Genomic DNA, 14414 nt, shown 5'->3' on the forward strand with positions numbered 1-14414 from the left:
GATGGATGAGAAGACATTCAATGCCCAACTTCTCCAAAGCCTGTTGCGGAAGTAAGACGAACTCAATAGCTCCGTCATCTCTCCCGCCCCCCCCCCCCCCCCCCAATCTCTTGTCTCGCTCAGTGTACAAGTAGCATGTTATGTAGAAATTGATTCCATACATTCCCTCAAGCTCAACCAATTGTGTTCAATTGTGCATATGTACAAGCATGTTTTTTTTTAGTTTGATTTTCGAAATACGCGGAAGTAGTGCGTCATCTACTTTCAGCATTGGCCGTGATGATTGAATTATCATTCTGCAACTTCACTTTGTTGTGAAAATTAATCATCATGCATGAATGTGAAATTGAAAGAATACAATTGTCTGGGAATTGCATGCAGACAGTGTGCTCGAGGGATGATGCAGCTGTCATTGTGATTGCCTGCTCACTGTTGACTAGCTCAAAGTCATCCTCACACTATCATAAAGTTTGTGCAATGGTGTAGCGGACATCACCTCCACCCATCAGCTCGTGCACTGGCGCTTGTGGAAGCGGCGGACCAACACGGACATAGTTGCCTTCTTCCACGGTCCAAGTGGAATTGTATTCACAATTAGCACGCTGGCACACATTGTGCAGAGCAGCACAAACTAAGCTTACGTCCTTCATGAAGCCAGGGTCTCTGATATAGTTGTCGGTGAGAATGTGCCACCTGCCTTTCAGGAATCCGAATGCATTCTCGATCTTCTGACGCGTAGATGTCAGTGCACGGTTGAATCGTATGTGATGCGGCACTGTTGGCCGATCATAGCACTTGAGAAGCTGCTGTTCTAGGGGGAAAGCACTGTCGCCGATCAGGTACGGCTTGACCGTCACACCATCGAGGTCTTCCGCGTACTCGCTGAGCCACTCTCCTGAAGTAATCAGCCGGCGAAGTGAGCTTTCGCGGTACGTGAACGCGTCGCCAACACATCCAGCTCTGCCAACATCCACAAACGTAAACTGGCAACGGTGGTCACAAACGGCGAGCATAATAATTGCTATAAAGTTCTTATAGCACCAGTAGGTATCACCCCACAGGGCTGGCTTTTTGATGTGGACGAATGTGCCATCAATAGCTCCAGCGCACAGACGCAAGTTTGCCAGGTCTTCAAAGCCAGTCATGACTGTTTGCAGCTCGTTCCCAGAAGGGAACTTGATACATTTCGAGACCAGGGTGGTCTTCACCACTGCGATAGTGTCGTGAACGATTTGGTGGGCAGTAGATGCTCCTATGCAGTACACCTGTGCAAGCTGGTCAAATGTGAGGGCATGGGCCAGCCAATGCAATGTGATGGCAAACCTCTTCTCTGGTGCTACAGGTGAACGCAAATGGGTGACCTGGCATCGAAGGTGTTCTTGGACTTGTCCTAGCACGTACTGAAATGTGCGACAGTCAAACCGGTACGTTCTCAGGTATCTCTCATCCAGATAGTCGTCTGCCTCACCTGGAATGCGATAATTATCTGCCACTCTGTGCCACAGTTGCACTTTCTCCTCCCAAAATCCAGGACGACCTCGATGGATGGACCACCACCGCCTCTCTCTCCTACAAGCTGCCACCTCTTCTGCGGCAAGCAGTGGCAAAAGGACAGATTGCCTCCTCCAACGAGAGCAGCTGCCAGGCATAGGTGGCTGGATGTCACGAGGTAAACATCGCCTCCTTGTGTGCTGGGTTCCACCTGAAGACAATCTACACGACGCTGTTGTCGTTCTAGATCGCAGGCCGACAGGAGTATCTACATGATCACCTCGCCCTTGCAAGACCACCCAAGCACCAAACACTCCGGACATCGTATTCTTTCCGTCGACAAGCACAAGGAAAAGCACAATGATCCAGTATCTCAACAGACTGAATTAGTTTATTTTGATGTCCAACTCAACTTGAACTGTGAGTCAAAATCACATTTTTCCAATGTCGATTGATTATGTAAAAAAGCTTGTCAAAGTCTGTAAAAGTATGACATGTACTCGCCATTCCAGCGGGATACACGTGCAGTGTGACTGTGATTCCTGGGATTACGCTGCAGCATTCCGGCGGCTGTTCACGGTAGTCTGAACGCGCCCTTAGCAAACAACGGTAACGCTATTTTTTACGGTACTCGTACCTTGATCACCCAAATAGCGTTGAAGCTGCAGCGTATAAACGTTATGGGGGCTGATTTATCGTTGTGACCAACGGTACGTGTTTTGGCCAAATATTGCATAGTCCGTACGCATTTCACCTTGTATCGCGTATATGGTGACAAAAATGGTTGTACCGCGCGAAATCGAAGCTACTCTCGTGGCAACAGCGTACTAAAAATAGCGTGCATCTTGCTAAAGGTCGAACCCAAATCACGGTATTTTCCCCCTTACGATAATACCGTTACAACATAACGTTTTTTGGTAAGGGTGTCTAGTATCTCATTGAAACGTTTTTGCAATACAATGATGTAGCTAATCAAAGGAAAAAGCATTTCCATCAGTTCTAACAACATGCACGATGAGCTAGGCAACAAAGCATAGCGCAGGGCCCTGAGCTTCCAAGCTCTCTCGTTTGGTGTTTGTTTGTTTGTTTGTTTGTTTGTGTCACGGCTGGAGCTATCCCGTATCTGTCCCGTATCTGTCCCGTATCTGTGACTACAAAGGCTCTACAGGATTGTACATAACAGCTGTCCACAATCTTTGCGGGCCCCTGTATCTGTCCCGTACAGTTACAATATTCGTCGTATTATGTATACGACTCCCTGAGGTAGAGGGAAATTTGGAAAGAAAAAGGGAGACGAGGAGGAAATTAAATTAGAATAGACGCCGAATAGGTGATAGGATGCGTCAGCATAAACATACTTTGGAAGAGAGATCCCGTCGTCTCCAAAATAAGCGTGAACGAGCGATTCAGCGCCGGTCACAGGAAACGTCGGAAGAGAGATCCCGTCGACTCCTCAACGCCCGTGATCGGCAGAGTCCGCCGGTTCCAGGCAACGTCAGGACAGACATCCCGTTGAGTCCAGAACGCCCGTGATCGGCAGAGTCTAAGCCGGTCCCAGGAAACGTCAGGACAGACATCCCGTCGAGTCCAGAACGCCCGTGATCGGCAGAGTCTAAGCCGGCCCCAGTAAACGTCAGGACAGACATCCCGTCGACACGCAGAAAAACTAAATCTGCAGCCTATTTTGCCGTCGGACAGGATACGTATTTTAGGAGACTGTAAAGTTATGTAATGTCCAAATTTCGACGTGAGCAGCAGGTCACTCGCGTTGATTTTTCGACGTGCGAGCCAAATAACGCGAGCTGAACTTTCGCATCGCAGACATCCCGTCGACGCGCAGAAAAACTAAATCTGCAGCCTCTTTTGCCGTCGGACAGGATACGTATTTTTGGAGACTGTAAATTTATGTAATGTGCTCCACAGGCAACCATGCATTCGGCGTCGTCATTGGCTCAACAGGTCAATGTACATGTATTACTACAAAAAGGCCAGAAAATCCGATTCCTGTATTAAAATCAACTAATTTTCGCTGGCGATTTAATTTCGCTGGTTTCGCCGCTTGGTACCAACCGGCCAAAGTAAATCGCAGGCCAAAGTTTGTCATAATTATTATTATTATTATTATTATTATTTCACAATCACGATGACATAGTGCCAATAAGCATGTGATGCGGGCGATTTTAACCAGCCATGGTGGGGACAACTGAGAAAAAGAAGGAGAAGAAAAATAGAAAAGAAAACAAAACAAAAGGAGTACTATAGGAACCTGGAGAGAGCAGTATGAAGATTAGGCTAGCAATGGAAAACAACGAATTCAATTCAATTCAACTTAGGCGCGGGCAGAATGGAACAAAATGCAGCGAAGGTGTCACGAGACTTTACCTTCTGCGGAAGCCGAGACCAATGAGAATAGGACTTGAACAGAGGGGATTTTAAAAGGATCGATGACCTGGCAAGTGGGAAATGGAGAGAACATCTAGTACGCGAGCTATTATTGAACCAGCTTAAATGCGCAAGTGCATGAGGAGGAGCAAGTTGAAGCTTAATACGGTGAATGAATTTGCATGCCGAGTGGGGAAAGCGTTCTCAGAGAGGGGAAGAGGAAGCCACAATGTATAGCGTCTGAGAGGAGGTCAGAGGGGGCATGCGAAATATTAATCGAAGTAATTTACGGTGGGTGACTTCTAACCGATGCATAAGAGCGGAGGATAGACCGGAGGACCAAACGAGAGAGCAGTAATCAAACAAAGGAAGAACATAAGAGTGATAAATTTGTATTCGACAACCATGGTGTAGATGGGAGATGTGAGGAGAAATGCAGCCTATCGCGGAGCAAACTCGCTTTTCAATATAGGTTACGTGCGAATCCCAGGACAAGTGTTCATCAAGAAATATACCAAGGTGTTTGTGATTTTTAACAATGTTGATAGCAATGGGATCATCAGGGAAAGTAAAAAGCCGAGTCGTAAGGAGGGTGAGGTCACTGGAGGGTCGTGGGGGGATACAAAGGATTGCCGTTTTCGACACATTGGGGCGGAGTTTCCACTTCGACATCCAGCGCACAACTTGATTAATGTGATACTGTAGCGAGTCGCAGGCTTGCAATAAGCCTGGCTCGGTTATATGGAGCGCTGTATCGTCCGCGTAGAGTGAGGTATGATCCAAACCCGCCAAATCATTAACGTATACGATGAACAATAGAGGCCCCAAGATAGAGCCCTGGGGCACTCCAGAGTGGACTGTTAGAGGGGCGGACAGGGCATGTCCAATTCGGACACTCTGTCGACGTTCAGTGAGATAGCTGGTGAGCCACTGCAGACACGTCCCGGCTACGCCAAACGCTGCTAACTTATGGAGGAGACCCCTTGTCCAGACAGTGTCAAATGCTTTGCTGAGGTCGAAAAAACATAGGAGGCTAAATTGCTTCTGATCCTTGCATTCATATAGCTTCTGCACAAGCCTCAGCAACTGCCAGGCGGTCGAATCGCCTCGCCGAAATCCAGACTGTGACGGGTCAAGGACCGGGTTCACATGTTGGTATAAGTGGCCAAATGCCACACGTTCACAGAGCTTTGAAATGGTGGAAAGGAGTGAAATCGGCCGGTAATTGGATGCAGACAGTTTACTGCCTTTATTCTTGTAAATAGGCACAACCACAGCTGCCTTCCAGACATCAGGGAAGATTCCGGTGGCGAAGGACTGGTTGAAAACTTGGCTGAGAGGGATAGCTATACTAGGAGACAGGGCTTTTAGCAGTTCATGGGATATGCCATCTGCACCTGCCGCCTTCTTGGGCTTTAGGCGACGGATGTGTTGGGCAATGGCGGTGGGAGTAGTGCTAAAAGAGGGTAGTGCTGGGAGCCCGTGGTGTGGAATACCAGGGAGAGACCATGCAGGATCATCCGGTGTTCCAAAGCTGATGAATTGGCGATTCAGAGCATTGGCAATCTGGGTAGGGTCGTTGTGTGCTGTGTTATTTTCATGGAGTTCAGTGATGATAGGGTTTCCAACAGGGGTCGGCGAACGAAGCTGCTTAACAAACTTGAACAAACTAGGGGTGGATGCAATAATGGATGAGGGGTTAGTGCTAATGGAGGACACATACTGGCGGTGAGCCTCTCTAGATAGGATTCGTGCTCTGTTACGTTCGCACTTGTAATGCTCGTGATTGCTAGGGGTAGGATACTTGCGATACAAGCTGTACGAGTCTCGCTTCCTCTTCAGCTGAGCTTTAACAGCACGTGTCAGCCACGGGGCACTTGGTGTACGTCGTCTAGGGGCTGAAGAGCGCGACCGGGTGGGTAGGAAAGCGGAGCATAGACTATGAAGGATGTCATAAAATGCTGGAGCAGTACGGTTTGGATCTCCAAGCTTCAACTGGAGAGCAGCATGCCAGTTCAAATTAGCAATGGATTCATTTAGAGCAACTAGGTGAGTGGGAAGAATGGAGGAGATGTCAAACTGACTGAAGTCAGGTATCTGGAAGGAATGGGAGGGCAGTGTAGTGTTGGGTGCAGGTGGTGATGCGGTACATGTCGGGATGCACAAACGGCCGAGAACAATTGTGTGGTCCGACTGACCGAGAGGGGCTGAGGGGCGCGGATCGCAGATGCTGGCTGCAGTGTCAGTGATCATCAGGTCCAGAGCAGCCTCATTGCCTTTGTGGGAGCGGTGGGTCGAGAATGTGACGTGTTGCTGCAAGGCAAACATGTCAAGAAGACATGAAAGGTAGTGGCCTGCAGTGTCTGTTGTTGTTCCATACCAGGTGGAACATTTAGCATTGAAATCTCCCATGATGAGGACTGGCGAGCCAGGGGTCCGTATTTTAGTCAAGCAGCTTTGAAACGAGGCGTAAAAGTTATCTATCACCGACGGATCGGTGGACGGTGGGCGGTAGACAGCCGCAATTTGGATGGGCTGCTGGCGCGTGGGGCAAGCAGAGGTTCCAGTGGATGGCGATATCTCTACCCAGGTAGCTTCGAATTGCGGAAGATGTAGGTCTGTACGGTGGGTAATAGGACCAAATGCACTTGATTTTACTAAGATAGCAACACCGCCATAGGCCAGGAAGTCGTTGGTGTTAATTTTATTCTCGGAGGTGGGTCGATCCCTTCGAAAACATTCATAGCCTGGGAAGGAGAGGGAAATTTGTGGACACAACCAGGTTTCAGTTATGCAAACAACAAGGGGACAGCTGGTCGTGAGAAAGTCGGATAGCTCAGCAGATTTGTTTCTAAGGGAACGTGCATTGATACAGGCTACGGGAAAGGAGGCTAGGGACGTTGAAGGATAGAAGGGTGTTGCGTTAGGGTCAAGTTGAGGTGTTGGTTTACTCATTGTTCAGATTCAGCCTGGTCAGTGTGGAACCTCCATTTCCGGATACTAATTTTGTCAGGCCAGAAACTAGGCCCTTGGATCTTGTCTACACAGTTCTCTCCCACAACCAGGTGGGCATAAGCTGTACCAAAGTACCGTGATTCTGAGATTGAGCAGTGAAAAACTTCGACATCTTTCTTTTTACACCACAGTTCAATTGAGGCAGCATCGCATCCAAGGTCTACATTGCCAAGGTAGAAAGCCGTGCGCTTCACCCGCTCCACGCCCTGAAGGTCAGTGCGTTTGGTACGGGCTGGCTCTTTTGTGAACTGGCTTGTGATAGTGCGTTTCAGTGGACTACCGGTAGTGTTGGTGTCGGCTTGTGCAGGGCGGCGGCGGTGTGGGTTTTGCCACCCACTAGGGAGGTTCTGCTCTACGTTTTGGGAACGCGACGCAAAGAATCACGCGAACTTTCTTCGCGTTCCCGTAACGTAAGAAATGCTGTTCTGCTCTACGTTTCACCTAGAGAAGTCACGTGGATTGTGTACTGGGAATTTCCCCTTCCATACTTGGCAGTTTTCTGCATGCAGTTGATCGATACCCAGCAAATCCGTACGCATTTTCTCTGCGTGTGCCACAACGTAGAGAACCCCATCTCCGCGTAGAAATCTGGAGCCAAAACACGCGAAGCCGTAGACTCTAACCCAGACACCTGCTCTCTACGTGATTTCTCTACGTTTCACGTATAGCAGAACCTCCCTATTGTCGCTTGTGCTTGTATCTTGCGTTTGACGTTTGGCGGGCAGGTCAGGTCTGGCCGTTGGAGTACTAGTACTACTTCTTGTAGTAGTACGGGTACTACCGTCCGTGCTGGTGTGTGTGCCTGTTGGTGAGGCAGCTTTCCTTGCAGTGCTACTGTACAATTTCTCTTGGTCAGTGCAAGCTGGGGACGCTACGGGTACGGGATTTGTGGACTGCATTCTCTCTACTACTCCCTTCAGTTGAGCAACTTCTACTTGCAAGGAGACAATGGCGTCTGTCTTGCTCGTTCGAAGACATTCTATTTCTGAAGCTATACCTTTTATAGTCTCGTTAAGGAGCTGAAAAGTGGAGAGCAGGTCGCTTACCATTTGGTCTGGTGACTTCCGTATTCCTAGTCCTTCCTTGCGAAGGGCAACAACCAAGTCTTGTCGGCCCATTGTCTCCGGGTTGGTCAGTCCTGTAGCTCGGGCAACTGTGAGCAGCTCCTCGTATGTCAGCAGAGCTAAGTCCATATCTTCGTTAGTCGCCATATTATTGAGTCATACATCAACACTAGAACAAATCAGTGTAGGTTGGGTCCTGCCGAAGGCAGCTACACCGGTGAAACAAACTCGACCGCGGAGCGCAAAAACTTGCATCCGCACTCTAGGGGTGCGATTATAGGCAAATGATGCATGATTGAGCAATGGATGCATGTGAGAGCAAAAATACCGATCAATTTCAAATTCGACGTGAAATTGCGCGTCACGTCGGAAATAACGTGCATCTTAACCCCTCTAATAGAGAGGTTTCTATTTCTCATCGGCCAAAATTTGTTGATTTACAGTATAAGGAGATAAAAAGAAAAGAAGGAGCAAACCAAAAGTAGATGATTATTCCCGTAGCTATGCAGAAGACGTTACTTCAGTAACGTCTGGCGCTAGCCAGGGTCCACACAGCTTTAATTCCCGTAGCTATGCAGAAGACGTTACTTCAGTAACGTCTGGCGCTAGCCAGGGTCCACACAGCTGTAATTTGGTGTTTGTTTGTTTGTTTGTTTGTGTTACGCCTGGCGCTATCCCGTATCTGTCCCGTACTGTACCGTACCAGCAAAGGCAGCTGGCCACAATATTTTTTGTTTGTTTGTGCCATCGACATGCCTGGCGCTATCCCGTACCTGTCCCGTACCATCAAGAGTACGGTACCATCAAGGGAATGAGGCTGCGTTTACACGGAGACGAAACGAAACGAAACGGAACGAAAACGGGCTGGCCTCGAATCGTTTTCAAACCGTTTACAGGAGTACGGCAAATCGTTTTGAACCGTTTACACGAAAACGGAAAACGGGCGATCAGGCTGGAGTTAGCACGTGCTGGCTTGGCGCAAGGGCGGGAAGTAACACGTTAGTTGGAGTTGGTACGTGCTGGTGGTCGCAAAGGTCAGGTATTTCCCGCGAAATATAGTCCCGCGCGAAATGGTTTCCATGACCGCGCTCCGTTTCCAATCGTTTTCACTGTTTTCACCGTTAAAGGTGAGTTCGAGGGTGCGAGTGCGTACGAGTGTGCGAGTGCGTGCATATGTGAAATCGTGAACCTAACAATACCTTTAGTAGTCTCGTCTTATATTGGATAAGCATAATAGGGAGTTGAATCAGTTGTTGTTGTTGTTGTTTTTTATTTGAATTCGCAATACTAAACGGCCAATAAGCCCAATTACATGGAAGCGAATAAAAGAATGCTAAGAATGAAGCATTGGGGTGGATGTTATTTCAAGTGGAAAATACTGATCCCAGGAGGTACTACAAATAGGTACAATGAAAATCTGAAAAGGCCATGGTACTGTCGTTTACCATGCTGGAAGCAGCTACATGGAGAAGGAAAAACAACAAAAAAGACGTTTTATCTCATGTATTAGACAAACAGAGCTAACAGGAAAAGATCGTTCGTTATATGCCTATACATACAGTCCGTGTGTGTGTGTGGGGGGGGGGGGGTGCATGTCACTGTTTCTCTTATTTTAAAAACGTTTATGGCCTGAGAATGTACGGGTACACGGCTGCTGCGAAATCGGCCACGGCTTTGCAGGAACGTACACTGGCTGGCAGAGTGTTCCACAGCGCAGGTCCACGGAAGAACGGTCGGCGAGTGCCTGTATTCGTCCTGGCCAGCGGGAGAATGAGCCCGGCGTTGGCTTGATGTCGAGTTGGGACCGTGGTTGCGGGCGTCAGCTGCTTTGAAAGCGCTGTACTACATTGGCCGTTCAGGCCGCGCCAGATGAGATCGAGGAGTCGGTGGTGTTGTGTCTCCTCGATTTTGCGGAGGGATATGCTCTCCCTTTGGTGGCTTACCGAAGATGTGGGTGGTAGGCTGAACACAGCGCAGATGGCACGGTTCTGAAGACGTTGGAGTTTCCCTAGAGCGAAAGCTGAGAGGGACGTGCTATAGGCCACACTTCCATATAATAGGTCGGGCATCACAACGGATTTTAGGTATTGGACCCTGGCCTTCTGGGAAAGGGATCGCCAGGCTCGCCATAAATGCTCCGACTTTCCTGTTCACCTTCGCTGTAACATCGTGGATATGGTGGTCCCAGGTCAGTTGCTCGGTGATGGTTAAACCCAAGTACTTGGCCGCAGTACAAGCAGGTAAGCGGGTCTGATGGCAATTTACAGCGATACTGGTTTGCGCATCCCTCCCACAGATGGACAGAACTTGACTTTTGCGTTCATTCAATATCAGGCCGCGGTTTTCGAGCCAGTCAGCCAGTTGGTGACCATGATGACATGCACCAGCTATTCTAAAGTCTACACATACGTAATGACGTATGATACAGTTATCTAGTGATCTACTGTGGCCGGCCGTGAAGCTAGTGTTGCCCAAGTCGGTGGGTACTACTACATGTACGACTAGACCTTTCCACATTGAATTTTGCATTTTTGGGGGTTGGAGAGAGGGGGGGGGGGGGTGAGGGAGGCATTCTGCTTGGACTGCGAGGATTTCCTTTCTGTTTCATGCCGAAAAACATATTTATGGGGCTACAGTCCATTCATATAAAAATGGGTCCTGGCTCTGGCGAGCTCCCGTATTTGGCGATTTTTCGTGATTTCATCGTACACAGTGCAGTGCTGCGAACTTTGAAATTTGAAAAAGGGTCCAAAAAGGGTGCCTGAACTGGGGTTCGAACCGCAGAATGCAGTGTTGCAGGCGGGGTCAAACGGCCTGGATTTTGATGGTTTTTCCCAATTCAGTGCTTTTGGGGCAAAACCTGGCCGAAATCCTATTCTTGCTATGGCTTGCTTTTTGGACAAAAAAACTTCAGAAACATAATTGGAAGTGGATTCCATATGGGATTGCAGAAAAAAATTCTAAAAAAACTCAACGTTTGACCCATTTATGGCCAAAAGCTAGAAGTTCATTTTTTTCTGAATGGACTGTAGACACATTGATTTTCTCCATGTCTAAACATTAAAACTAGGGCTGAAACGATTATACCGAATAATCGAGTACTCGTTTGATAACTCTAACGATCGAGCATTCGTTCAGATTCCCGATTACGATTATTTTGCGTTCTTTAAAGGGAAAGTATACCCAAAAATCAAATTTTCACCAGTTGTAGTCTTCTGGGTGCTGAGTCGAATAGTCGTGGTCCGAGGAAGCTGCGACGCTCCCTTCCTTCTTTTTTCCCACTCGAACCCGCGTACTTCCACCGAAACTGGGTGACTGCGCCCTACTAGATGGGGATTTGTATGCAAAATCTCACTAAAAGTGCTATGTCGTTCTTATAAAAGCACGGATGACTGCGATTGGCCCATATGTTGTAGTATTTTGGACGCTGAGTCGACTGGTTTGGGTTTGGTTTCCTCGGACCAAGACCATTCGACACAGCACCCCGAAGACTACAACTGGTGAAAAGTTGATTATAGGGTATACTTTCCCTTCAAATTTGTGTCCAGAAAGTACAGTAAACCCTCGTTTGGTGAAGTTTGAATCAGTTTTCCGCTGGGAGTATGCAGTTGCCAGGGGTATGGTTCATGTTCTGAGGTTAAATTGACTGGAAACAGAGTAATTTTTGCACAGAATTATGACACTATTTGTTAACGATTATAATCGATTACTCGATCGTTCAGATAAAGAGAAATCGATACTTGAAAATCCACGACCGTTTCAGCCCTAATTAAAACCCTTTAGTCAATGACAGACCGATTTGCTGCGGTTGTGCAAACAGAAATACCGGAACACCCGATCTCTCATTTCCCACAACTGCATACATTTCAAGTGAATATCTGCCCAGTGTTAGTGCTGATCGATGAAACGTTTTACCTGCGGGTTATTATAAAGCAGCCGAACCCTTTCCGTGCTGGCCCCTTTTACTCCAGCAAACTGCCTTTCCAGCGCACTGACTCTCCTGGTGTCGTTTTCGCGCACAGGTCCAAACGAATTTTTCTCTCAATTCAGTTTACGTTGATGGATTTTCATCATCCTGGGCTTGTTGAAAAGGTCAGGACCAAGCGAATCCATCCTGGTAGCTCTCAACTCAATATGCATAGCAGTGCAACTCCTACGTCATCTTGAAGCTACCTCACGATGCCTCGGAAAGGCACAGGAACTCGATCTCACATTCTTTTTCATTTCTTGCTCCAGGTCAGCCGATTTTCACGATTCAAACTGCGCTGCAAAGCTGAGATACATTTGCTTCCGCGGGTGTCCACTACGCATGCGCTGTGCCAAAGGGAAATCTCCTGGCATGCAACAGAAAACTGTGAATGCAGTAACAAAAAAATTCAGGGTCGCTCGGTGCCGTGAATTTTGTGTTCACACTGTCGCCGCTCGCGCTCGAGCTCCATCAATCTTTCTTCTATCGCAAAGAACTTTATATCGCTGGAAAGCTGAGCTCAATACCTTTCCAGCGTTAACGGTGTATCGATTGTCGAGATAGACTTATTTTTGCCGGAGTTACGAAAGTTTGTACACTGATATATCTATGCACTGCGATGTACTGCGCAAATCTCATGACGTCTATAGTATAGACGTCATTAGTCGTTTGGCGTGCAGCGTGCAATACCGTCTATAGACGTCATTAGAATGGAAAAGGAAAGAGCTTAAGGGTTAACCTTTTCCGTGTATAATGTGTAGTAATGACGTCTAGACTAGTCTATACACGTCATGCGCGCTGTACGGCAAACGACTAATGACGTCTATAGACGTCATGAGATTTGCGCAGTACATCGCAGTGCTTAGGCCCTCTGCAGACTACTGAAAAAGACTCTCGATCAGAACTCTGCGCACTCTCAAATGGAGCGCACAGTAAAAAACTCGGCGACGAAGAACGCTTCGTATCGACGCCCTGGACTGAACTCGGCACGTCCAACAAACGGAATAGTGTTCTCTGATATATTCCCTACGTGTTGGGTATAGTCGCGTTTACTTGGAAGCTCAGTGCATCACCACTTTCGATTTTGAGACTTGGCCAATGGACTACGCAGTACGTACATAGAACATCCAGTACAAAATCACATAAAACCTAAAAGGCAACATTTTTTCAAGCCTGCATTCAGACTACATATTTTACATGCAATACAGGCAACCCTACGTTATTGCGCAATGGACCTGCGATGTGTGCAAGCAGCCGGCAGTCGTACCCAGGTTCAAAGTCTGTACGTTTGTTCAACTACCTGGTGAGAAAGTACGATAAATGCAGGAAAGTTGCCTTGTACAGGGGTTCGCACCCTGCCTGAAAGGATTGGGCAGCTTTTTAGGCTTCCCGCCAGATTCTTGTTGTTGTCTCGGAAACTTCTACTGAAGTACTTTTGAAGTATGTAAATGTGACTTATAAAGTTATAGGCTGTTTTGTACCTAGTCTGAAGAGGGCCTAAGATCAGTGTACAAACATTCGTAACTCCGTCGAAAAATAAGTCTATCGCAACTTTGCTTTCATGCGAAAAAATTAAGTACCAACAACGGGAAAATGCAGCAAAATTAGTGGAAGCAAATGTTGAAGGAAGGTCCAACTTACCGTCTGTGGTAGTGAGAGTCTTCGATCCGTCTAGGTGAGCTTCTGCCGAGTATATGCAGCCTTGTAGCTCCACAAGAATTTGGCTTTCAGCTACGGCAACAGCTGTATTCACCTAGGTACTTTGTGAACACAACACCATCAGCAAATCTAGAGGAGAAGCGAAGGAATCTGTCCACTGGCAAAACAAACCTCGGATACTAGTACTACTAGTGCTAGACCATTGTAGTGTTAGCTAGCGCGACGGCGAACCAACTGAAGGATATAATAATTGTCGAAGGCTAGCTTTTATACATGTACATGTAGCTAGTCTTCGAACATTATGTGTGTCAGGTCGAATGCGAGCTTAAGATAGACCTTGACGGGTTATGCTAGCATAATTTTTCCCATAATTGCTTCCAAAATCGAATAGTCGCATAATTCGAGGCAAATTGCATACGAATCGCATAAATTGGAACAATCCGCCTGCTCGCATCAAATTCCACACAGTTGTACATGTTCTACAAGTACAAGTACAAGTTGATGCACGAGGAAGTCGTAGGGTTACGACTCCCTTTTAAAATAACATGTCCAGTCCACTCACAATCAGTGACGGTCGTAGCTAGGTCGGACGGTGCGTTGACCCCGTTGAACTTTTGCTACTACAGTACAGCGCCCTCTACAAAAAAATTCCCCTGTTATTTTGCACAGAACCATCATATACATTAGCAGCATATGTTTGTTGTTTGTATTCTTTATATGTGAGCATAATGCGGCATAATATGTATAACTTTTAGCATAAAAACTTTTAGCATAAAAGTAGCATAATTCTGCAATTTTTTCAGCAATGCGAAAAGCATAATTTCACGAAAATATTA

At 47.3% G+C, this 14414-nt stretch overlaps 1 protein-coding gene across 1 annotated transcript; it reads right to left on the minus strand.

Moving 5' to 3' along the window:
* Nucleotides 1-461: 461 nt before the first annotated feature.
* LOC135804669 (putative nuclease HARBI1) lies at nt 462-1145 on the minus strand. The gene has a single exon (XM_065318632.1). The coding sequence runs from the start codon at nt 1143-1145 to the stop codon at nt 462-464; it is 684 nt and encodes a 227-aa protein (XP_065174704.1).
* Nucleotides 1146-14414: the final 13269 nt, after the last annotated feature.

The sequence above is a fragment of the Sycon ciliatum genome, chromosome 1 (genome assembly GCF_964019385.1).
Source record: "Sycon ciliatum chromosome 1, ocSycCili1.1, whole genome shotgun sequence".
NCBI classification, from domain to species: domain Eukaryota; kingdom Metazoa; phylum Porifera; class Calcarea; order Leucosolenida; family Sycettidae; genus Sycon; species Sycon ciliatum.

Excerpts from the sequence above, each read along its gene's own strand:
- LOC135804669 (XM_065318632.1), bottom strand. The coding sequence starts at position 1,145 with ATGACTGGCTTTGAAGACCTGGCAAACTTGCGTCTGTGCGCTGGAGCT.